Source organism: Rhea americana, unplaced genomic scaffold, assembly GCF_003343005.1.
Source record: "Rhea americana isolate MKP2758 unplaced genomic scaffold, rheAme1 scaffold_34, whole genome shotgun sequence".
NCBI lineage: Eukaryota > Metazoa > Chordata > Aves > Rheiformes > Rheidae > Rhea > Rhea americana.
Genome location: NW_028186468.1, coordinates 923287 through 948606, shown reverse-complemented (window position 1 = coordinate 948606; position 25320 = coordinate 923287). Strand labels below are relative to the sequence as shown.

The window sequence follows — 25320 nt, the reverse complement described above, 5'->3', positions numbered from 1 at the left end:
GTTACTGCCCCGTGTGTGTCTGTTTTCTGGACAGGTAAAAGTGAGCGTCCTGTGACGATGGAGGATTTGAAGAAGCTTTGGTACCTTGAGTGCGTGTCCTTCCTAAAATGGGCTGTTTCTATGTTCTTTTATTGGTGTTGGTTTCTCTTTCATGTAGTTCAGGAGTGCCTGCCCCCTAGGCTAAAAGTTAAAYGACTTTGACACTCATTTATATTTCTCCTTTTCAGGTATCAATTTAAGAATATTAAGAACTTTGATTTTTTTTTTTAGAACTGTTTGTTTTCTGGTTTTGACAGTTTGTTCCCAAAGCTGACGGCATCTTTTTAGGTGGAGATGTGCTGCACTGATCCTTTCTTTGTGCAGATGACTGGAGACTACAAACTGWCTCTTGCTCTTGCTTTCTTCAGTGCTGGTTGTGTTTTACGTAAGCAACAAATAAGCTCCATGCTTTAACCCTGTTATAATTGTGTGTTGGGAAAGATGGAGATCTTTTGCAACTGTAAATGAATTGTGGTGCTTACCAAGTTAGCAACTGGTTACTTTTTAAACTTACAGTGAATGTTGTGGGTTTTGCAAGGGGTGGCAAAAAATGTCTGATATTGTTTAGTTGGAGTGAAGAACTAATGAAAGGAACATACCACAGTTTTCCAGAATGTGTTGTGTACCGCTTTCATCTTTCTGTCTTATTGAATCCATTTTGTCCATGCTTTTCTTTAGGTCTTTTTTCTTCTTCCAGTAGTGATAACTTTGTTGATTTCCTTTCTAAGAATCCAGACCTGCAATCTAGGGACTAGCAGAAGCCTGTGCTAGCATAGCTGTGGTTTGTAATAGCTACCTAAGAGGACACATGCCTTCTGTGAACACAGAGAAATAAGGTTTCGCTTATGTGAGAGGCTGAGTAAAAGCAGATTTGCACTGCTATACACATTTACTAAAACAGAGCTTCAGTAACTGGTAGTGCCCGTGAAGGGCCAAYGCTGAGCAAATTGTTTTCCAGACAGGAAAAGGCATAGCCTCACATGCTAATCACAACAAACCAGACAACTCGGTAGAATACTTTGTTRATGGATGTGTCCTCCTTTGCAGAACATCTTCCTTTAAAACTGGTAGTGAAGACTTTTAATGAGGGCAAGTCTTGATGACATAGGGGTGGCACCGCTAAGGTCCTCTCATTTCTTCTTTGAGCATTTCTTCTACATCTTCTTTCAGTGTATCTGCTGCCTTTTGTTTATAGCAGCATCACCACTGCCAGCTGCTGGCAGGATTCTGCTATGTCCTTCCTAATGTGTTGCCTGCTCTCCTTCTCCCACCCATAGCCTTTCACCCTCTCCTTGCTATTTCACTTTTTTTTCCATTTTTCCTGTAGGTTGAAAAATGGAAAAATATCAGCAGACAGAAGAAATGGAGATCTTGACTCAGACTCACAGTCTGCCACTTCATTTAGCCATCAGCTATAAGAAGGCAGTAAACTGCAAGGTTTTTACATAGAACGAAGTATAATCACCTGACATGTTGATTTCCGTGTTATAAGGATGGAACATGAACCTTTTAGTCCTGCTACTTGCTTCTTTCCTGAGATCTGATTGCATGCAAGAAGGGAGCGATCACAGTGCAGCTTGCCTTTGTATGTGCTTGAAGAACAGAGTATTTATCTGCTAATTTCTGTTATGAGCTAATACAAATAACAGCAATAGTATCAAAGTTCATTTCCAGCTGTTTACTGTGTTGAAATTATAAGAGCCAGCATTTGTGATGAGGTGCTTACTGGGAAATYACAGGAGCAAAGTTCCAAAAGTTACTTTTTTCTGCTGCCACTGACATCTGCCATTCCTTGGTTTCTGATACTGTGAGCGCTCTCCTGTATTTCTTCTCTTACTTGCTTTGGTTTATGCTGTTTGCTGGTGTACTGAAATGCATGGATATAAGAAAGCTTTCATGATATGCTCAGGCCTCAGGAATAGGGGATGAAGTTTTGCAAATCTTCAGCAAAGCAGTCAGGGCCTGGGTAGTGCTACCCTTGAAAACTTTAGTCCTCTGCCATGGAGAAGCCTGCCTTGGACCGAGCTATTGCATGTGAGCAGTGCTTTCTTCTTGCTAGACTTCTGTTTAGCCACAAGGTTTCTGAGCATTGGAGTCTTTGAGGAACAGCTGCTTAGCAGCTGGGCAGCAGTGAGAGCAGACTCTGCATGCTCTGTAAAGGAGGCAGGAAGAGAGAATGGCTACCACGCTGCTTTTCCCCAGTGCTTTGTAAGATGCTTGCTGGCCTGACCCACCTGGAGGCCCTACCTGTGGAGAGGAGCTGTAGAGGAACAGCCAGAGCTCTTTCCTGTGCCTGTAGTCTCACCTGGCCAGTGTGCCTGTAGCACTGCCTGATGCTGCTGGCTGTGTTACTGGCACCCTTTAGCCTGTGACTGAGCATTCAGTAGTGAGATCAACCATGCTTATTTGAGCAGAGAAGCATTTCTGTTCTCAAGCCTGTATGGCACTGGTGTGTGTGACCCCTTTCAGCCATCAGCTCAGCACAAGAGAAGAGTGCCTTGTCTTATGTGCCAGAAACTTCAGGTATCATKGGTTGGAGAGCACTGGAACGGTTCTGTGTTGTGGAATGATGTTCCTTGAGCATCTGCGTTGAACAAACCCATCTTTCCCAAATCAACAAAAAAATCTTTTTTTTCTCTCTCTTCATAGCGGTTTGTGGCTTTTCCTTATATGATCTTACGCGTTACTTGTGATGGCTCCTGTGACTTCAGTCAGATGAGGGCAAAGTAGCAGTGTTGTTTCCTGACACTGTGTTTGCTGTGCACTCAAGAAGTACTTATAGGCAGCCTCTCAGCTGCTCTCGTTCCACCTTATCTGCTGGCTGTCTAGTTTCTTTATTTGTTTTCCTGGCATAGAGCCTGTGGGCCATGGGTGCCAGCCCCGCCTCCGGCTTTTGTGGCCGGACGCAGGCTCAGAGCAGGAAGGCAGCCGGCAGTGACGCTGGCTGCAGGAGACAGAGGACTTCTGGCCTGGTCGGGGRCAAGGCGTGGAACAGCCAGCTGGGAGGTGGTAATGGAGGTCCTGCAGAGAGGAGCCCAGCCGCTCCCCTGGGTGGCCGGGGTCGTGGCTCTGCTCTTGACGGTTGTGGCAGCRTGCTTCCTGCGCTCCGTGGTGGATCACTGGTGGCGGTGGTGGGTGATGAAGCCGATCCCGGGTATCAGCCCCTGCTATCCCCTGCTGGGAAATGCTCTGCTCTTTGAGCGGGAGGGAGAAGGTAAGAGCAGCTTACCCTGTAGCCCAGCTATGGGGCCTTGCRCTGTGTGGGGCTTTGCTGCAGGAGCTACGCCTGGCAAAGGTCTTCGGGGCTGAGCAGTGGCTGTGCAAGCTGTAGGGCGTGCTGCTGCCTTTAGGTCACTTTGGGGCTGTGAGCAACAGAGAGAAACCAGATGAGAAGTGGAGCAGTGGAGAGGAGAGGAGTGAAGCTGTGTAAGCATGGGTTTGTCAGTCAAAGATTAGATGAAGGTGATTCTGAAGGTGGCTCCCAGGTCTTTAATTCTGGACTCAGACTCATTTTTAATCCTTAATGATGTGGAATATGAATGTTGCAGAATGTATTATTATTTTTTTTAGCTGCTCTCATGAGAAGTACTGTTTCACAACACAGAGCGCTGTATTCCCAGCATAGTCACTATCTGTGATCCAAGCGAAGCTTTTAACTTAGGAGGAGAAAATCCTTTTTAAGCAATAGTCTTTCCCCAAGTGAGCATGTGACTTAGCATGCTGAACTGTTAGGTAGTCTGTAGAATTTGCTGAGTGTTAGTCTTACGCATTAGATACAAAAGAACTTACTATTTGCAATACTTACCTCAAAAGCAAATATTCCTGTGACGGTGGTGATCAACTTTCTTTCTGTCAGATGCTCAAAAGGGAGTAAACATGGTACACATTCCTTTTCTCTTAGGTACTCTGCTTTAAACAGGAGCACATTTCTTTCTTGAGGAGTCTAGGATAGTGTGAAAGTTACTCTGCTATTCCACCAACAGCACAGAGTCCGTCAAGCGTGTGTGATGCAGTCCGTGCTCTCTGCGCGCACACACACGTTCCTGTTTGTGCTAAGCCTTCAGGTATGAAGGACTTGCTCTTTAACTTCCAGACAAAGCCAGAAGAGAGAATTACTAGGTCATGGGAATGTAGTGAAGGCTAGAAAAATACAAGTATGGGTGCACACACTGTCCGGCGCTGACACAGGCTGAGACATGATTCCTCTGCCTGTTCATGCGGGCACGCAGCTGTGTCTTGCAGCAACATTATTTCCTCTGGATCCAATCCTGCTCATTCCAAAATACAGCTGCAAAAAACCTCTATTTGATGGAAGCAAGGGCAAGCAGCTTCCCCTGAAGTTGACTTTGGGAAGCAGTTAGCAGGATCACAATCAGAATGTGGTTATGAGGCTGACTGTAAGGCAAAAACATTCTTTGTGTCTCTAGAAAGCTATTTGATGGAGACTTTTACATTCTGTCAGGTCTCTAATCTGCTTGGTTAGCAGGAGTCACATAGCTTGCAAGCTTTAGTTAAGCCYGGGACTTTCCTTCTTTGTTCCTGTTTATTTCTGTAAATATGAATGAAGATTGTATTTTAGATTTTTTTCATCCAAAATGTAAAAGTTAAGMAAAATGAAATTTGAAGGAGAAAAAGTTATATAGTAAAAAGAAAAATGACTTATTGTCCATCTGATGATGATTTTATTTATTGATATCCATATACAAACACTTGTGCTTCTGGAAACTTGTGAACTTGCATTAGAGTCATGTTAGAAAAAATTCAGAAAGTAGCAAAATAATTTGATACTATCACGCCTTTTGGACAAAGTGTCATTAGAACTTGTGCCTAAGACTACATAATATATGTCCTGGTCTAGATATCTGTTAGGAAGCAAGCACTGTATTTTTTTTTTCCCTGGATTTAGGGACCTTTGAATTGCCAACTCTACAGAGGCCTTGGAAGAAGTCATTTATCCTTTAATCTGGTTTCTCAAAGGGCAAGGGCAGGATTTAATCCCTGAATATCCTGATAGCAGATAGCAGACACCACCTCTAGAATTGCAGAATGAACCTGATTGCCTTCTCTGGTGAGATAATGGAATCTGTGAACAAGGGGAGAGCAGTGGATGCTGTATATTTTGATTCAGCAAGGTCAGACACCATCTCCTGTGGTTTCTTTATAGCCAGACTGGCAAGGTATGGACTGGATAAATGGATGATAAAGTGGGTGGAGAACTGGCTGGACTGCTGTACTCAACCAATATGAAGTCCATCATTTCAGGGCATATTAGAAAAAGTAGATCATGACAGAATTTTTATGTATTCAGGAAGTGCTTTTCTGTTTTAATTTGTTTTTACATTTCAGGTTTTTTTAAACAACTGCAACATTATTTTCAAGAATTCMGGAATTTACCATTTTTCAAAATTTGGTTAGGACCCTTGCCTCTCATGGTTTTGTATGACCCTGACAGTGTGGAGGTGAGTGTGCTTGTCTCCTTCATCCTACCTATTGCACTGTCATCTAAAAGCAGTGCCCAACCTGTTAGAGATGCCATTCTTTCTGTAAACATTTTGAGAATAAGAGCTTGCAGTGATGTTGAAATGACACTGGCAGTTATCCTCTGACCTACTGCTAAAGAAAGCCTGCAAGTGTGAAAGAGAAAGAGCTGAGCAAATGAGAGCAGCAAATCAATATGTTTAGTAGAAAGAAGTGTCTTCAGCTCCGCCCCCCCCTCCATTCGAACGGTTTTGCTCCCCAGAACTTGACTAGTAGATGGCAGGGCAGACTGGACCACTGAAATAGAGGTAAAACTTTGCAAAATGTTGGCTGCAGTGCTACTGTGTCTGGCTGCCTTTGCATAAGAACTCAACTGGCCTGTCTTTATTCCCCACCCACTCCCACCCTGAGGTCTGGGGCATTTCAGTGGAGAGATTGAGGATGCATGAAGTAACATCAGCTGAAGTAATCTCTCTCCATCTAACAAGGGATGCTTTTTCCCCTCACTTCCATTTCTGACAGGTTATTCTGAGCAGTTCAAAGCACATAGAAAAATCCTACCTGTACAAATTTCTACAGCCATGGCTGGGCACTGGACTTCTGACAAGGTATAGTAAAATGCAGGTGCAGAGCTGTCTTTTTAAAACTTGCGGAGTATTGGACAGGAAGTGTGTTTGGTGGCAGCACTGTTGAGTGGTTGGTATCCTTGGATAGAGACATGGAGATGATAGCTGTAGTAGTCTTATTCCTTGTGGTGGTCTTGGTAGATATGTAGTATCTTGTATTTAATAACAAGATTTTGGTATTATTTATTTCTCAGCAGCTTTTCACCTCTTGAGGTTGCAGACAAGAGTGTTTATTTTTCTGCATGTTCACTGTCCTTCCTAGATTTCCAAGACCTTCAAGAGGAAGAAAGACTATTGTTAGCTTTTTCTTTCTAGAATCTTGGAAGTGGAGTGAATTTAAGTTTTGAAAAGTGATATCCTCTGGCATGTGGTATCGTTTRGTCCTTTTTGTTGCACTATGGCTCTTTTGACTGTTGTCAGATTTGACTGTGCAGTCTGGCAGACCTGTGACTGTGTATATTACTTACCTTTGCAAGAGGAGCCCAAATCTGTGTGAAGGTCCTGAGATTGGAGATGCTTTGGGACAGGATAGGAGAGGATCTGCCTCCTGTCCTCGATTTTTTTTTTTTTTTTTTTTTTTTTTTTTTCTGGTGGAGATGCTCATAAGAAGTGAAGCCAGGGAAAGAGTGCAAGTTGGGAATGGGATGGGGGATCGGTGTCCTCTGCTGTCTGGTGGGTAGTGGAAAGTTCTCTTCATCCGTAATAATGGGCTGATAGTGTTGTAAGAGCTGGCTGTGGTCACCTGGTGTGGGAGGTGCAAGCATATATGGAAGGCTGTGGAATGCCTTTTATCCTCCTGTGTTTCCATTGCTTCCCTTAAGCATGAGGGGTGGTAAGGAACAGTAAAGGACAGAGAGCTGAGGTCCCTGGTGGCTGGAATGGCATATACTGCCTGTTACTGTTCCTGAATGGTAGTTTTGTCTCCACGTAGGCTTCTAGAGGTGGTGTGGCTTTCTTATTCTTGCAAGAACTTATTGAGCGGCAAATGTGCCAGCTTCGCTGATCAGGGCAGTAGTGAGAGACTGTGAGCTGATGAGATACTCTGAAGAAGTGCCCTGTGTAGTCTGTAGACTAGGGAAGCATAGGGAAGATAAGATGAGTTAGTGCTTTGATGCTGTATGCTTGTTTTGTCATACAGACAGACACCTTCTGCTCGCTCCTTCTGACTCTGTGCACTGAGTGACCCCAAGGCTGTATTGCCTGAGGGTTTGCTGGCATGCCCTTTGGGTGACAGCAGCTACAGGAATGGCTGCTTGTGCTTAGCTGGAGCCAGAAGCCCATCCTAGTGACTCCTTCTGGAGAGTGCTCTGGACAGCTTGAAGAGTGAGCAAAAGCGTATCTGTGTGTGAAGGCATAGCAGGCTGCAGTTTTGCATATGTGGTTGTCCAATGATAGGAGTCTTGTCTCTGAGCTGAAGTTTTAACACTTCCTTCTGCCCTCTGATTTTGCAGCACTGGAGACAAGTGGCGGACACGGCGGAAGATGATAACTCCCACGTTCCACTTTGCAATCTTAACTGACTTTCTGGATGTTATGAATGAACAAGGGAATATTTTGGTGAATAAACTTGAGAAGCATGTTGATAAGGAGCCATTYAATGTCTGTCCTGATGTCACTCTGTGTGCCCTTGATATAATCTGTGGTAAGTCCTCTTTGATTATTGTGGAGGGACTGGGAATGCTGCAGAAGCTCGTGAGTGCAGGTGCTGCTGTGTGCCATGCTCCTGTGAGGAGACAGCTGAAGAGGAATGTCCTTGCTTACTGTGTGTGAATCTATTTCCATGCCCTGCTGCCTCGCTCCACCTCACCTCACCACCCAGTCTATGCTTTCCCTTAAGATGCTTGAGAGCAGGTGAGTGGTGAGCGAAGTTTGTGGGGCAGGGCGAAGGTAGGTGTCTAAACTGAGGCTGTGTTGAGGAGCAGGACTCCTGGGTGTGGAAATATAAAGCAAGTCTATTGCCTGGAAAGGGGTGAATGCATTTACCCATGGAAGGGGTGTTGAGGTGCTGATCAGAGGCTGTGAGCAATAGGAGCTTACTGTGTGTGGTGACTCACCATTTCACTTTCTACTCGTGAACCCTCGGTCATTTCCTCTTTGTAGAAACTGCGATGGGCAGGAATGTGGGCGCTCAGGAGAATAAGGATTCTGAGTATGTTCGTGCTGTTTACAGGTAGGATGAAACCTTCCTGGGTTGCTTTGTAGTTGGGYTGGAGTTGATGCTGCTGCTGTCAGGAGTACATTTACTGTGTGAGGAAGCAGTGGTGTTGCAGGGCATAGGAGGAGGCAGAAAGCCAAAACGGCAGGAAAAACTGCTACAGTGACAGAAAAACTGCTCCAYGCCTCCCGTGGCGTTGGAGGTAAAGCACTGTAGTGTTGCATGTGAGCATGATTTGCCAGAGTTGGGAGGGTGCTGATTTAGGSAGCGTGTTAAAGCTGAGTCACTGCTCCTCTGCAGTGGTATTTACCCTGTTCAAACTGTATGTGACTCTTCAGTGGGTTAGGAGAAACCATGGTCTGTATTGGTACCACAGTGGTGTTCCAACCCAGATGATAGGTAGCCCCTTGGGGGGTCTGACTCCTTTCTTCTTATGAGGCTTGTTGGGACAGCTGTGTTATATAAAAAGAGCAGGGTTTTCCCAGTACCCAACTGATGTTTCAAGTGGGCCTGAAATGGGTCTGCAGGTAGTTATTGCTCCTTCAAGTCCCTTCTTGCAGCCAAAAGCATGGGAGGGAGCTGAATAACAATGACAAAGAGCCCTTCAGAGCATTCTCCAGTGTACTTGAACGCATATATCCTGCTTGACTGTTTATTTCAAGTGTACCTCTCACTGCATGCCATACATGGCATATGGACAGTCAAGTAGGAATATGGGACTTCCAGAGGGCTGTTTGAGGTCACAGGGCAGGTATTTTGGAGAGTTGGCACAGGTTGTTAATCTTTGCTGGATATGATCCATGCTGTGGATGTGGAGAGGAGCTGGGTAACTGAAAATGTCTGTTTCAAGAGGATTCTYGCTAAATGAGTGTTGAGTTGTATGATCTCCTCAGAGATCACTGGTTAAAGATGTAATTCATGGTGATGCTGAAATGCTGGGACATGTACAGAAATTTTGAGATGGTCAAAAAACAAGAAGTCTTGTTTTGGTAGGTTTTRGTTAGTTCTGATACATAGGGGCAAGTACAGCTGGTTTTGTTTCTCGAAAATGTGTAGTGGATTTACATTTTGTCAAGAAATGTTATTTACTGTAATTGTTGTGCCCCCTAGGATGAGCGATCTAATCCAACGGCGACAGATGAGCCCTTGGCTTTGGCCTGACTGTGTATATATGCTGTTCAGAGAAGGAAGAGAGCATGAGAGGAGTCTCAAGATCCTTCACGGTTTTACAGATACAGTATAGCATCTTTCTTTTTAGGGTGGGGCCTAGCTGATAGAGGAGAGTTCTACATTAGTAAACATTTTCCAAGTAGGTGATGAGGTTCATCCCCATTCACATAAATGCATTTGTGTCTTATATTGAGTTGTCAGGAAGACAGCTCCTTACCCATCTGTTTGCCAATAATAGCRATACTAATTAGTTAATTGAAGGGCTCAGTTCTGAGAATGCTGGAGATGTTAGAAGCTCTCCATCTGTTTCTGGGTCTTCACCTTGGAAAGATGATACTCAACCATTTCTCTGATTCACCWTTTTTTTAAAAAAAATAATTGAAATTTGTGTGATGTAGACTAGCTGTGTGTATGATAGCCATAGGAGACATGGAGTACATGATGTTTTGAATCTCAGGTAATTGCAGAAAAAGCTGCAGAACTTGAAAACCCCAAGCAAGGGAAATGTGATGCTGATGGCAACTGTGAAGGAAGAGGCTCCCAAAAGAGAAAAGCTTTCCTGGATATGCTCCTGAGTGCAACAGATGGTGAAGGGAACAAACTGAGCTACATGGACATTCGTGAGGAAGTGGATACTTTCATGTTTGAGGTACCCAGAGGAGCTGTTGTGGGGTTCTTTTGTTTTCTGAACCTGAGACTCACCATTTACAGACAGTGACTACTATCTGGAGGTTGGATTTAGTATCAAATTATTTTAGCTTTGGAAGTGTAAGAGGACATGACTGTGTGAAATTACTGTGATGCACAGATTCTTCAAAGCAAGGAATTACCCTTTAGTGACACAGCGTTGTTTCAAAAAGACAGAAGCTTTAGATCCAGAACTGTGTCCCCTAGTGAAATGCTGGGCAACACATCCAACAGTCRCTGCCTATGTGAGCAGGCTCTACTCATGCAAGTGGGTGAGCAATAAGAGCTTAATGTCTAATGTGGGCTGTGAACTTGCAGCTCCTGCTGTAAAGCTCCTTTGTGGCAATGGGAGCTCTTAATGGTTTCTGCTTTTTCCCTTGCATTTTATTGGTTGTCTTCACATTTTGTACCTTGTCACATTGGCTGACAGTTTTCYGTTGCTCTCCTGGTCTGTCATGATTCTGTATTGCTTGCTATCATCTTCTTTTGCCTTGTCACCTGTTTGATGAAGGCGCTGAACAATGATGTTGGTTCTCCAGCTTTAGGTGGAGAGTTGACCTCCTTTAAGTGGACCTGAATTTTACCTCGGAGGAGCTTAATTCAGAAGCAATTACTGATTTTGTAATCTAGAAAAACTCTCTTTCTAAATTAATTTCTCACTTCTGCAGTGAGATTTGGGAGAGGCCCAGCACTCTGAACTTCATTACAAGTGCAGCCATTTAGTATCGAAATGCTGTGCTAGTCAGCTTCTCCCTTTTCCAATTTCTTTTTTTTTTCTTGTCTCCTTTCTTCTTTGTTTCCCTTACCTTCCAAGTGTTTGTGCAATGCTGAGAGCTGCAGTAGATGACCCCTTTTTTCACAGGAAAAAAAAAATCCTTCCCTCCTGTGCCCACTGTACTGTCCCTCATTTGACCTTTTTTGATAGTACTGTGAAGACTGCAGCTTGTCTCTTATGTCCCTTTTATCATTGGCAGTGGCTGGCACCCCAAGTCTTGTACTGTGGAYGAGACAGTAACCAAGGACATGAATGCAGGTCCATATTGCTGTGTAGGTGTGCTGGCAGAATGCTCTGCTGTACCTCACTGGAGAGCTCCAGCTGGCTTTTTGCAGGAGCTGGGAGGAGAGAGAGCAAGGGATAGAATTTCTGACTTGTGTAGAGGGGCAGGTATCAGTCACAGGACTTTTGAAGAGGAGAGAAGAGCAAGCAGCGAGGGTCGTCATCTGAGACGGAACAGAAAGGAGAGGCCAGGCTAGTTTCCCCAGCTGAAATGGAAAGCTTTCAGGAGGCAAAGGAGAAGGAAGGAGTATGTTTGCTGGTTTGACATAAGCTCTTTGCCTCTCTTTGGTCATTTCTCAGGCACTGAATCATTGGTCATGTTATAACCTGCTAATCAATGTGATGGATAGTCTTGACTTTTCTTTTTCTCTTGGTTGTTGGACTGGTGAGTCTGGCTTTCCATCATAGCTGCACACCAGAGTATTTTCATAGGCTACCTGTGCACAGGAGTAGTGTTGAAGTGCACACCTTTGTGAATCTGGACCTCTAGGGTCACGATACAACGGCTATGGCTATGAACTGGGTGCTGTACCTACTGGGGCATAATCCTGAAGTCCAGAAGAAGGTTCACCRAGAACTGGACGAGGTGTTTGGTACATTTCCATTCTTTCTCTCCTGGGGCAGAGGAGGTGTTGGGTCTTTGTGGGTGGGGWGATGATACCTCGTCCTTTGTAAGGACTCKGCTAGACAAGGAAGGGGAGGTTGGAACATGCCATGCAGCTGCTGTGGAGCTGTCAGTAGGTGGAGGTGGTTGGGATGATGTCTGYGAGTGAGCATTGAGAAGGGTGGGTGCGGCGTTGGGTGCTTGGGTGAGGGCCTGTGGTTCTGCTGTGTGTTGGTGTAGCAGCTTCTGCTGTATGGGCTGTGGTGGTTGACAAGAGGGCGTGGAAGGGGTCTGGCRTGAGATGTCCCAGGAGGAGTTTAGCAGCACGGTGAGGGTCCTTGCTGAGAAAAAGGATTCTGAGCTTCCAGTGCCAGAGTTTTGTGTGGTCTCGCTGCTGCTTGAGTAAGTTGGGAGGCTTTTCCGGGKTGTGTTTGCATTGCTGAGAAAGGGATGTGTTGGAGTTAMTGCCCCGTGTGTGTCTGTTTTCTGGACAGGTAAAAGTGAGCGTCCTGTGACGATGGAGGATTTGAAGAAGCTTTGGTACCTTGAGTGCGTTGTCAAAGAAGCGCTTCGTCTCTTCCCTTCGGTTCCGCTGTTTGCCCGTAGCTTGCGGGAGGATTGCTATATTAGTGAGTAGTGTCCCGACTGCTGTGTGTATCCTGACAAGCTCTGCCTGCGCTTGTCGCTTGGAATCCTGCCGGCACCTTCTCATCAGAGGTGTTTCCCAAGGAAAAGTTCCCATGAAGTTTGTGTGCTGTTCAGGTGTTCACTGCAGTCAGTCGCTTACGTTGCTGTTGTGTTGAGTCTCTTCTCCCTTTGTGTCCCTCAGAAGGCTATCGGATACCAAAAGGCACAAACGTTCTTGTGGCAACTTACGCGCTGCACAGAGACCCGGAGATCTTCCCTGACGCGGAGGAATTCAGGCCTGAGCGGTTCTTCCCCGAGAACTGCAGGGGAAGGCACCCGTATGCTTATGTGCCCTTCTCGGCTGGTGCCCGGAACTGCATTGGTAGGTAGTTGAAGAGAAAGCCTAGGTAATGCAGTAGTGCTGCTCTTGGTGTGGTGGCGGTAGGTGCATCAGAGATGAGTGTGGTGACTTGCTGGATGGTCCTCTGAAAAATTGTGTGCTGTCTCATGTGTCAGCTTTGTGCTTGAGCTGCAGGCATGTTTTGTTTTTCTCTTTGATCTGGGTGTCCCAAACGTGCAGCCTGCATCTGATGTATTCTTTTTCCCCTTTTTCTGACACCTCAATTTCTCTTGTGTTTCCACTCTTCCCAGAACTTGTTAGCTCTTCAGGACTGTCTGAGACACTCAACATTTCTGTCAGTGCTTAAAATATAGGCATCATTGTTTACAGTGCAGAATGTAYGAAAGGATGTGAATTTCCCCTCCACTGATCTTAAACATAGAAGGTTAATGTTCAGGGATTGTCATACTTTTTACAAGAATGTCAAATTCATGTTTTTATGTTTTTAAGTTTGTATTTCTGAGGTTTGTCTCAGAAGTAGATGCCCTTCACAGATGAACAGTAAAGTAGGTCTTACTGTGTGTTACAAAGTGGAATCTAACTTGGGTAATGTGTCTAACTGGTTCATATGTGTACAGGAGAATGTATAGGAGAGTATGGAAGGTGGTTCAAAAACAAATTTGCAATATCCATCACTGCACACGTGYACAGACATCCATCTGTGCATCTTTTATAGAGAGGAACCCAGAGAAGGTATAGAACACTGGGTTTTTTTGCCCTGTTCCCATAACTTAAGCTTAAATGAACTTCCTGGACTGTTACAGTTTTAGTTTGATTTACTCCTCTGTTTTTCCCCCTTCATCCACCTTTCTCTGAAATCTAAGTTGAACTTTGACCTCTGTCCTAGCAAATCTTTAGTATGTGTAATATTTAATACTCAGTGAGAGAATGGTTGTCTGACTTTCTGTTGCACATGCATCTCCTCTCTCCTTTTCATATGTGAAGTAGTGAGATTTGTCTCTTTCTGCAATCTRTGTGCTGCATCTTCTCCTTTCCCATCYTCCTCTGGTCTCTCAACCTTTCCCTCCCTGCCTAGTCCATTCAAGAGATATGACAARGCTGTTATATTGTGTTATATTAGGKTTATKTGGAATTTGTAGAATTGACTGTTCTTTGCTGTTYGAGCAGTGTGGAACAGGGGAAGGAAGATGGGCTGTATGTTGCCCCAGGAAGGCCAGAGGTGTCATACAGGGAAAAATGCTAGTTTCACTAGTATTCGAATGACCACGGTTTTGTCCTGCACCTAGTTCTGCTCTCAAGGCAGCTATACAATCCATGCTGTGCTGTGTTTCTCGGGTTATTGCTGTGGTCATGTAAATGCAGAAGCTGTTGAAGGTGCGAACGTGACAATAGCACCTCTTTTGCTGCCCTGTAATCTGTAGGTCAGCGCTTTGCACAGATGGAAGAGAAAGCCCTTTTAGCCCTCATCCTGCGGCGCTTTTGGGTGGACTGCTGTCAAAAGCAAGAGGAGCTTGGTCTGACAGGAGAGCTGATTCTTCGTCCAAAAAACGGCATCTGGGTCCAACTGAAGAGAAGACCAAACTCTGTATCATAAYGAAAGGAAATTCAAGATGTTACATTCCAAAAACTGTTTAGGTTGGAGAATGTTTTTAAATTGGATGTTTTGAAGGCAGTCCAGTTAGTGAGGCTTGGATTTTTTGGAACTAAAGTTGTACTGCTTATTTCATCAAAGATGATGATATGATAGTCCTGAAGTCCTGTAGTCTTCTAATGAATTTTATGTTCATCTTTAAAGCGCAATCTTTAACCATCAAATTCTATGCCTTGTCTACTTAAATGAATTGCAATAATGCAAAGGAAAGTAAATGATGAGGTGAGGAACTGACCATATTTTACTGTGTTAGTCAAAGCTCGAAACAATGAATGAATGTGCTCTGACATTTTAAGATCCTGCAAACAACATAGAGAGGTTCTTGTTTGTTGATGTTAAAGAAGAATTGCAGTGATGGACYTAAATGCCTCTGAAAATTTCTGACTATTCCTACTTTAGATTAGATTCTCAGACAGAAGCAAAAAGGACTCTGCAGCTCTAAGGTGTTRATGATGATAGAAAATCTTAGAACTTCAGGAAACAAAACAGCAAGTATATTGAGAGATATAGCTGAAGTATTTTTTAAAMAGTTTTGTTCACTACTTCTGCAACAGCCTCAGTAGGATGCTCATAGATGTGTGAGGTTTTTTTCCCCTCCCTGTTTTGTCAGTCAGAATGCATYTGAGGCACTCACAGGGATAACTGTCAAGCCAGCAGGTGCATTTTCTGTTTTTGGGGATCTCCCCACCCTACCAAYAGAATGTAATAGTAGTATGCCTCTACTGAGGCTGCTGTATTTATTCACACCATACCACCAAGTCAAGGAGATGCATAATTTGTTCATTCATTCAATAGCACAAAGGTGTCACCATCTCAGCTTGGAATTCACAGTTATATCCGGATGTCTCCCTCAGACATTCACACAACTTTAGTAATTTCTTCCCTCCCCGCACATTCTGCTCTGTGAAGCTTTGTATGTTAAAGGAGGATAAGGGAACCACACAACAGACAAAAGCAGACAATTATTAAAGAAAATCTTTTCCTGAATGTTCTTCTAGCAGTATTGGTACCAAGCTGGGGTCCTCCAGCTGATCTGTGCTTCTGCTCTCTGCTCATGCTTCTTTGGGGAGGTGCGGGTTACCCCAGCGTTGTGCCCTGGCACTGCTCAAAGGAGGGCAGGCACAGATAAGCTTGTTTATCTTTTATTACTGATGCAGCTGCTGCTCTGATCCTCCTTAGTGAAACAATCTGTCAAGAGCCTGCATCCTTGCTGTCCTCTGGATGTCAGGCTGTCCCCAGCCACTAGATGGTGCCTGCTACGGCGCAGGGGACAAGGCACAGCACAGCCTAGGAGGTGATGGAGGTCCTGCAAGGAGCCAGCTCTTGATGGTTGTGGCAGCATGCTTCCTACACTCCCTGGTGGATCACTGGTGGTGGTGGGTGATGAAGCTGATCCTGGGTATTAGCCCCTGCTGTCCCCYGCTGGGAAATGCTCTGGCCTTTGACTGGGAGGGAGAAGGTAAGGGAAGCTTATCCTGTAGTCCAGCTGTGAGGTCTCTTTCACTGTGTGGGGCTTTGCTGCAGGAGCCAGGCCAGGTCGGGGGCTTTGGTGGCAGAGCTGTGGCTGGCTAGGCAAGCTGCAGTGTGTACCATCACCTTTAGGTCTCTTTGCGGCTGGGGCTGAGCTACGGAGAGAAACTGGATGAGAAGCTGGAAGCCAGGGCTAATAGCTAACACTGGACTGGCCCACATCTRATTGTTAATGTGTTACAAAGTAAGAAAGATGTAATCTGTCTGTCCTGCTTTTGTTTATTTTATAGGTTGTTTTTTTTGTCTGTTGTGCGCTTTTAATAACACAGGGTGGTTTAATGCATAGGACACCACTGTACTTCATAAAATATCAGAGTAGAAAATATTTCCTATGTTTTCTGAATAAATTAAAATTTTCCTTGAACCTACTGAATTCTTTATATTTTGATAACTTGAATTTCACCTTTTTCTGAAGATTTTGAAAAACAAAAAAAAAAAAAGAAAAAAAAGATTTAACTACCTAGTTTACATAAATGAGATCACAGACCTGGACAAATAGTTTATTGTAATTGCAACTTTTCTATTGCCATAAAGAAAACAAAAGTGACAGGACAATGGTAATATAACCTTTTCACTTCATTTTCAAAGGCTGTTTTTGTTGTTTGGTGTTGACGAGAAGTTAATTTTACAGAGCTGATTATAAGAATCATTATCTTTATAAAAAGGTGATTTTCAGAGACTATCTTCTTGTAAYGCACGTAAAACAAATGAATCATCTTGTGTTTTTCCAAGAGCTTTTTGGTAAAGAATTAGTTCAAACTTCTGGGTGCTTGGTGTTGTGAGCTTTACAGGTGTACAAGGTTTGTGTTTAGGATGCATTTTCTCAGGACATCAAGTATGTATCCAAAAACAGGAAGAGTACCTTATGTGTCTTGTTGAGCCCTGTCCTTAAATTGAGGATTTTCAAGACAAATCTAATATTAGTTCCTTTTCTTCTGTGATATCTGTTGTGTACAGTTTTTTAAATTAACAAAACTGTTGCATTCATTTCTATAAGGAAATAATTTTTGTGATACCTGTCTGCAACAAACAGTAGTTTTGCCTGTTCATTATTTTTATTGCATACTTCTAATGTATGGAGATCTCAAGTGAAAACTGTAACTTCTTTATAACTTCTAATGGGAATAACAAATAATTTAGAGATGCAATGCAGTCTTGCCAAGTTTCCTGATAAAATAATGAGATAATAAAATACTGTGTATTGAAAAGCATGTATACAAAGTAATGTTCATGGTCATTTTTGGATGGTTAGCTATCTTCTGAAGCTTGGAAGTGAAGACAAYGAGTAAATTGTAAACCCAAATGTTCATACTGAGTATTGGTTCATATAGAGTAGCCCAAATGATGCTAATGATGAGCAGTGRTGGCTCCATTTCGGAAATACAACTCTGCCTTACCATAAGAAGTGAATAACCTCCTCTCATACAGAGCRCCCTTTCTTATAGTAGCAAATAGGGCAAACCTTTCTACTGGAGTGAACCAAGTGAGTATGCAAGTTGTTCAGGAGCACTATGGTTGTTATGAAGAAAACTGTTAGTAGACTCTCTACATGACTTCCTAGGCAGTGTTGCTTGAAAGTGSTTTCAGGGCTGACTCGGAGGCTCTAGAGGTTTCCAGGCATCTTGACACAAACTGTTTTTTGGGCCCCTGACAGTCACATTTTTGGGACACGTGTAGGAGATGGACTATTRATGGCTAACTAGTCTTCCTGAATTTTATCTTCGTGTACCAAAAGATGAACTCCCTTGGGGAGATGTTAGTACCTTGCTGCATACGGATCCTCTTGACATGATGAACATGGTATCTTACTGTTCCTCTTCTTTCAGCGCGTAAAAGACTGAACTTTTGGAGAATCCTTACCCACTTCCCTTCCTGAAAGCAGTGTTGGTGCCATCCTTTGGCAAACCTTTGAATATAGTACTACCTCACTTCATAGTCAGATCATATTTTGAAGGTTGTCTTCTCAGATAGTATGAATTAGAAACTAAACTAACTCACTTTTCTTTTTAAACAAAAATTTAATTCTTCKGAAGGCAAGAGTTCTCTGCTAAGTATGACTCCCATCTTTTCCTAGATAAATGGTCTTTTCTGATCCATGCCTGGACAAGACTTAAAGGGCCTCATCAAGTCAATGGGACACTTGAGTAGACTGAAATGTTCTATCTTATCTAATGACCAACAATGGCCAGCATCAGTTGTTTTAGTTGCAAGAAGCCAGGACTTAGGCAGTTATTAGATACTCTATTTATAAGAAGTTGTCAGAARAGTGCTTTTGCAAATACATGATGTAAGAGTCACTACTGGATTTTCAGTGTGTTCTGTGATCCTGAATTTGGTCTGCATTGATTTCTTATCTGATAACTGGTCTACAACCATTTCTGGGCTGTATTGCTAGGAAGAGTATTGTGGGCATGTAATTGCAGGAGATGTGAGTATATACTATYAGTGCTTTTATTTTAGTGGAATATGAAAAAATGCAAGAATTGCAGCAGTTTTGATTGAAATCGAGTCAAACAGAAGACAACTTTGGACRTGTGAGAGAACTGATTCTTCATCAAAATAATGGTATCTGGACTCAGATGAGAAAGGCTCAAKATTTTACATCATAAGAAGGAAAGCTTAATATTTTATTTTTAGTACTTGTTTTAGCAGCATTTGGTTTTCTGCTCTGTCTTTTGTCASATGCATGATAACTATATAGAGTATATACAGAGAATATGTTAGAATACTTGGTGCTTTTTTCACCTGCAGTATTCAAAGCCATATTTATGATACAATTATAGTATCCTCACTGAGATGGTAGGATGTCCAAAATATGGTGCTGAAATGTGAATATCTTATATTCTTACTGTTTCACTGTTACCTTCCATCATTCCTTTTGAGATGATATTCATTTTCTTCTATCTAAAAACTGATGGGTGTCTCATTACAGAGAAGTAGATACTTGCACTTTTTGAGGTATCTCATTTTCCTCTTTCATGTTGAAATTGTCTTTTGAATATGACTGCAATAAAAAAATGAGACTTTGTTTTGGCAGGCAGAATTAGACCTTAATCAGGCTATAGTATTGCTCAGTCATTCATTTCCTGAGGTGAAACAATTTCATAATTGCTGATACTAGCTGCTGTGAATTTCCTACCTCAATTACCAACAAATTTTACTTAAATCACACAAATGAGAAAGCAGCACGAAGCAAGTAGGCAGCTACATTGCTAGGGTGATTTCGTCTTAAAGAACTTTGACTTGAAGAATATGTATACACACATGTAAATACATACACACACATATACATACATATATAGGACAAGGTCAAAATGAAACAGGAGAACCAAAACAGAAGTAATATTTTTATTTCAGGTTTTTTATTTCAGATTTTTTATTTTTATTTCAGATTATTCATCTCAATTTTATAGTTGTATCATCAAAAAATTTAATTTTTATCACAATGTTTTGATGAGATCTTCCTTTATCCTTGAATTACTAACTGTGAACTGCAATATCCTGACTTAGTTTCTAGAATATTATTAGTGGGTAAGTGAATATGATAAAGAAAATCAGAAAACTGTAGTCTTACATGGAGCCTTTACAAGGCTAAAGAGTTTTTGATGTCATTTTTGGAACTATGTACAATTTTAATTTCTAGCTCYCCTCCTGCTATCAGTCACATTTCCTCTTTGGATTTCAGTGAAACTCTGTAAATTGATATCAGCTAAGAATGTTTCWATGTATTTAATAATTTGTCCTGTARTAAACGTTTTTTGCTTAATTCATTCAGGAATGTATAGTTAGTAACAAATCATTTTCTCTTGAATGGAAATACAGCTCTGTTCATTTAGTTGACAAATGTGCTCACTGTGATTCTTTTTGAATGTCATTGCTACTTCAGTTTTTAGTTTCACCGTCAAATCCAACTGATGCCTGTGCAAATCTGGTTAAAATGATGCATGTTTCTTGGGAGGGATGTGGTATATAAATCAGGCAACTGCTGTTTTAAGAAAGTCTTTTTTATTTTTTCCACTGGTTTGCCCACAAAACAAACAGCCATCACCAAAAGATTCTTTTTCCCGGGACAAATTTCAAACATACTTAGTGGATTTTAGAAATTAAATTTTACACAAACTTCTCATGATTGTTTCTTCTGTATGATAAGACACATGATTTTAGTGAAATTTATAATGAACCATCCTTATTTCTTCTACCTATTCAAACCAGATGCCATATTTTTCCAAAGGTTTTTATTTTTTTAAGCAGAAGGTAATGAAATGGAATAACATTGCACAGTAGGAGGCAGGAAAGCTCAGAGGAGAAATAAGAAGCAAAGAAATTAAAAATTCTTGCAGAGAAGTTTTAATTCCTTTATGTGCCACTAAGTGAGATGCACACAAAAATGAAAGAAAAATAATTGTTTTGATTACTTGAGCAGATTGAGCAACACAAAAGCTATAAGAAGTCCAGCTTGCATTTGTTTATCATTGATCAAGTGGTAGTTTGTAGTGATTTGTGATTACGCTCCAGAATGTGACAATTTTATAATTTAAAGTAATGGTGATAAATTTTCCAGAAGTATAACGGATTATCATTGTTTTGGAGCTGCAGGAAGAGAGAAAATGTGACATACCTGAGGTCACTTGGAAAGTCTTTGGAAGTGTTCTCTAGAGATAGTATGGTATCTTTTCTCAGGGTTTATAATGCTGTGATACCTGTAGACCCCACAGGCATTGAAAGATCTCTTTTGAGCTTATTAGTTTCATAATGATATCATTTACTTGAGTCTGAATCTATCTCAAAAATTTCACACCAATGCCCCCAACTAGATAAGGATTTACTCTTGAGATTTATGTTGATGTAAGTATGACCCTCGTTCCCTTTTTATCTAGATTTGTGTGCTAATAGCAGAGAATCTGACTGATCTGAACCAGGAATTAGACCTTTTTTTTTTTTTATTTATTTTTTATTTTTTTTTAAAGTCATCAAGAGACTGATGCTCAGCTGGTAGAATTCATGTATATTGATTTCTCTGCAGTGCTGGTGATTTACACTCTGAAAATGTGGCCCAAGGTCAGCAACAATATTGACAGAGTGAGCACACTTTCAAAGTAAATATTAAAGACAAGCTAGCATTGCAAACATAGTAATATTTAACACAAACTAGACTATTTGATTTTTTTTTTCCTTCGGTAGAGCACAAGCCTTATCCATTCATCCAGACCTACTGTATGTTCAGGTATGTAATCATTATTGTAACTGATATTCAGTAGAGCCTTTCATAGCAACAAGGTAGTGCATGTTGATCTATTTAGGGATTCTGTTGTGTAGTTAAACTGTGAGAGAATCAAATTAAGTGGTAGCATGTAAGAAAAGRAATAATATAAGATTTATATATCGTACCAGAAGTGGTGAAGTGTGAATCAAATGTCTGCTGTGTTAGTAAGAGTATCTATTTAACTACCAGAACAGAGTTGTAGTTAATAATATCTTGATGAAATGTTTTTCCCAGTTTTGCAGCAGAATACCTATTCTTGGTTAAATAAAGCAGAGATTATTCAAGTGCTTATGAGCTTTATTATATCTTATAGAACCCTAAGAAAAGGACAGAACTTTTGCTGATGTTGCTTATTATTGTATATATGCCGCAATCACGCATTGTAACAGTAATTTGTAACTCGCCATACCATTTTGAGTTAATGGTGGACAGTACACATGTAAATCACTTAGTGATATGCATTGTAGTACTTTATAAAATTAATTATGCACCTTTTATTAAACATATCCTAAAGAATAATTCTGTGTTTTTTAGGATGATTTGGATTTATCAGACTTTTTATTTCATTTTCTTATTTGCTTCGGTTTACAACGGTAAGTGAATATATAATCTCTAAAATACACACATGSAGTAGCATCTTCTTTATAGAAGGGGAGATTAAAGAGGATAATATTCCAAACAGCCTAAATACTTATATGAAGAATGAGTAGAACCACAGAGCAAAGTGATTTTGGTGGGAGGACACATGTTAGTGTCTGCAGTCTGGTCCTGAGAGAGTTGGCTTGATGTTCTACTGAGTTGCACTGAATTGAGTAACTCTCACGTAATCTCCTTACCAGAAATGGAAGCATCTAGTGGGGCTTTACTGACATTGCCTGGCCCCCGTGCTTTCACCTTGGCCAGCACACRTGGGACCCTGCTCCGTACAGGCGTTTTCTATTGGACTGGTGCTACATTTAGCTCTTTGGTATGAAACCAGTGTGAGATTTAAAGTCTCACACCCAGCAGCAAAGTTAACAATTTTAGCAGCAACTTAGGAATGGAGCTGTTGGCAGTGCTAGGGTCCAAGAGGTGCGAGGGGGGGAGGGTGTCCCTCACACCTCTTCCTGGAGGCTCTGCCTGTTTCTCATGGTGGGAGACAGGGCAGATGGTCAGGGTGGAGGAGCTGCTCAGCCCAACAGCCTCCGAGGAGGACATAAACTGAACTTCAGAATCCACCACATTTTTTTTTCCTTGTATGTGAAATTATTGTGATTTAAACAGTATCTACGTAATACCCACATACTGTCAGACTCAAAATATTATTGCAGCAAGTGCGAGTAACTCAAGAAACAATTGTTTTAGTATAAATGATTTTGTAGAATTCATTTGAATTCTACACTGAAAAATCAGTAATTGTGTACATTTTTCAATGCCACTTTGTGTTAATGATTTACTTTGGTTAGCAAAAATCAAACTACAAAATGCCATTGCATTCCCCTGAAGTTTCCTGTGCTGATAAATTACAGCTAAGACCCAGTGTGGTTTTATGTTCAGAAAATAATTAACTAGTTTCTCAGATGACAATTAGGTAATGCAGTTTTTTAGCAAAATCTGTTTGACAAATGTRGTGTTATTTAAGAAATGTTTTATTTGGATTGAAATTTCAGTACAACTAAAATTTTGGAACATTTCTAAAGTACAAGAAACATACACTTGTATAAAATTAAAGTATTCAGAAGTGGCATAATTTAGAAGCTATTAGAAGTTAAATGTATTAAATAATATAAATTGATATATATATATATATATATATATATATATATATAAATTTACACTACAAGAAGGTAATTTCCAAAATGTCTGATACAGCAGACAATTACAGCATTCTTTTACTTCTTAATTCATATAGAATGTTCTAAGTAATAAAAAAATGCTATCCTGTTAATGACAAAATTGGGAAAGCAAATTCTACTGAGAATAAACATAAATTTTTAGGCAAAGCTTATGAAAGTGTATACGCCAGAAAATTCCTGATTATTTGTAAGTATAACTTTTTGTAAAAATAGATTACCTTTTTAAAAATACTAGCAAACCTTGCAAATAATAGTTCCTTGTTTTTTTCTTTTGTTTATAACTTCTACATTTTACTCACGTATAGGAAACATCAAATTTSCTAGATATATTTTATTTTACGTTACATAGTACCTTATGAAGTAAAATCCACTTGTAAAATTTTTTAAACTGTAAAAAACAGTATTTATATTTGTTTTTAATTTAAATAGCTTTTGGTACAATATGAGAGCTCTAAAAGCACAGACTAAGCAGCTGGATAAAATCTTTTCAGTTGCATTTCCTCCCATTCTGTAAAAGTATTTTCTCTTCGTTGTTGAGCTAAGAAAAAGCTATTTTATGGATACAGGCTACAAACTGGCATGTTTGCTACCATTCAGAGGGCAAAATGTAAGAAGCAGAGAAAGGACTTCTCTGTAAAGCAGCCCTTACATACATCTTGATGTGGAGATCTTGCATAGTCTCAAATTTCAAAGCATAGGAATGTGTTGCCACTTAGGTATTTTAATTTCAGTCAAACAACTGTACCATGTGAGTGGCKTTTATTACAGAGCATTCAGGGCAGGATTGATGATGAGTTCCTACAAATCTGAAATTATAGACAAGCTTATTTTGATCTTGCACTATTCCTAAAATACCTCTCTCTCTTAACAGTCAACGTTTTCTTTGTTGTGAAGCAAGCTGAACTGCGTTTCAGTTGGGTCACAAGGAAGTAGCGGGTTTATGAAACGCTGGGAGCAATCGAAGCTGTACAGATTGGCATCTTCTGTGCGTTTGGCTGTAGAATGTCCCTAAACATCAGAGTTATCTTCACACGCGGGTTTCTAACTCTTTCAGCCTCTGTACTTGGTTTTAAAAGCAAGCTCAATGATGGAGCAGTGTCTTAACCCTCTCCTGGTGAACAGTGCGCGCTGCCATCTGCAATAACTTAKGCATTTTGTTGTTCCATATCAGAATGTGTGACTCAGATCTATGAAAATACGTACTTCCAAGGAGGAGACCTCACTACGTTTTTTACGCCAAACGTCAATTACTGTCAAATAGTGTGTACTTACCATCCCACGTGTCTGTTCTTCACCTATTTACCGGCAACATGGACTGCTGATCCTGCAAAAAGGTAACCCGTTTATTTTTGTGCAGCTTTTGCTGGTCTTGTGTGGTATTTTTAGGAGCTCAGTACCACTTCATCAGAACATAGGCCTGCAAGGAAGGCTACAGGGTTGCTGTGGAGAACACAGTGTYATAGAACTTTAATAATTTAAAAGCATGTTTCTTGAAATTTGAAAGATTAAATCTGGTAGTACTCGGATCTTTCACACTCACGTATAAACCCTTTCCAGGACATAAGACCAACCGTGCGCTCCTTCCTCTGGGCCACGTGCTGCAGAGAGGCAGTGGGAGTAATTCTACGTCTCTAGCAGTTCACTGCCTCCTCCTGTGTAAGCTGATCCCTCCCCGCCATCCTTTCTCTTTGTTTTTCTCACAATTAAGAATGAAACTAGCCTGAAAGATGTATGCTGTGCTCCGTCTGTATGCCCGGTAAATCTCTACCTTCAGAACCCTTTTACAMACCGTTCGAACCTGGGTGCGTTTCTCTCTCTAAGAGCTCTTGGAGTTAGCACGAAATCCATGTATTCCAGTCTGCCACCAGGCATGCCAGTGCCAGCAAAGCAGATACAGCTCTAGTCTGTCTCTCTCTAAACTGCAGTTGTTGCCTAAATTTTAGTGCTGAAGGAACAGGAGATGCCTTACATTTCACCTGAGAAAGAACTAGAAAGGTCTGTGTTATACTGCAAAGCTGTGAATTGCTGCATTTTAAAACACAGGTTTTCCTGCTACTTAAAAGACAGCGATACTGAAACATTGCCRAAAGTGGATATGGAAGGAGCTATCTCTGGACATTCCTTAAAACAGTGTAACATCAAAATTAGTGGTAAGATATGTTCATTCACATGTGAGTTTTACGCTCTGTATCACATAGCATGTGTGTTAGAAAACTATCATTTCGGAAGCAGAAATA

General features: G+C 41.3%; 2 protein-coding genes across 4 annotated transcripts in view; both read left to right on the top strand.

The window, feature by feature from the left end:
* Positions 1-25320, top strand: part of LOC146592223 (coagulation factor XI-like) — a 43121-nt gene that overhangs the window by 5440 nt on the left and 12361 nt on the right. The window contains exons 6-9 of the mRNA XM_085311328.1: positions 21167-21209; positions 21783-21841; positions 24255-24417; positions 25127-25233. Coding sequence (XP_085167454.1) covers positions 21167-21209; positions 21783-21841; positions 24255-24417; positions 25127-25233 — 372 coding nt within the window. The remainder of the gene's footprint in view (positions 1-21166; positions 21210-21782; positions 21842-24254; positions 24418-25126; positions 25234-25320) is intronic.
* Positions 1384-19836, top strand: CYP4V2 (cytochrome P450 family 4 subfamily V member 2). 3 transcript variants are annotated; one of them, XM_085311330.1, is made up of 11 exons: positions 1384-1624; positions 5386-5498; positions 6040-6125; positions 7595-7785; positions 8244-8313; positions 9409-9535; positions 9926-10117; positions 11703-11805; positions 12311-12445; positions 12646-12825; positions 14226-19836. In XM_085311330.1, exons 1-11 carry the CDS (start codon positions 1540-1542, stop codon positions 14396-14398), a joined length of 1455 nt encoding a protein of 484 aa, XP_085167456.1. In that variant the 5' UTR covers positions 1384-1539; the 3' UTR covers positions 14399-19836. The 3 variants fall into 3 exon arrangements, with proteins under 3 accessions (XP_085167456.1, XP_085167455.1, XP_085167457.1); XM_085311329.1 differs by lacking the exon at positions 1384-1624 and adding an exon at positions 2975-3253; XM_085311331.1 differs by lacking the exon at positions 1384-1624 and adding an exon at positions 5157-5216.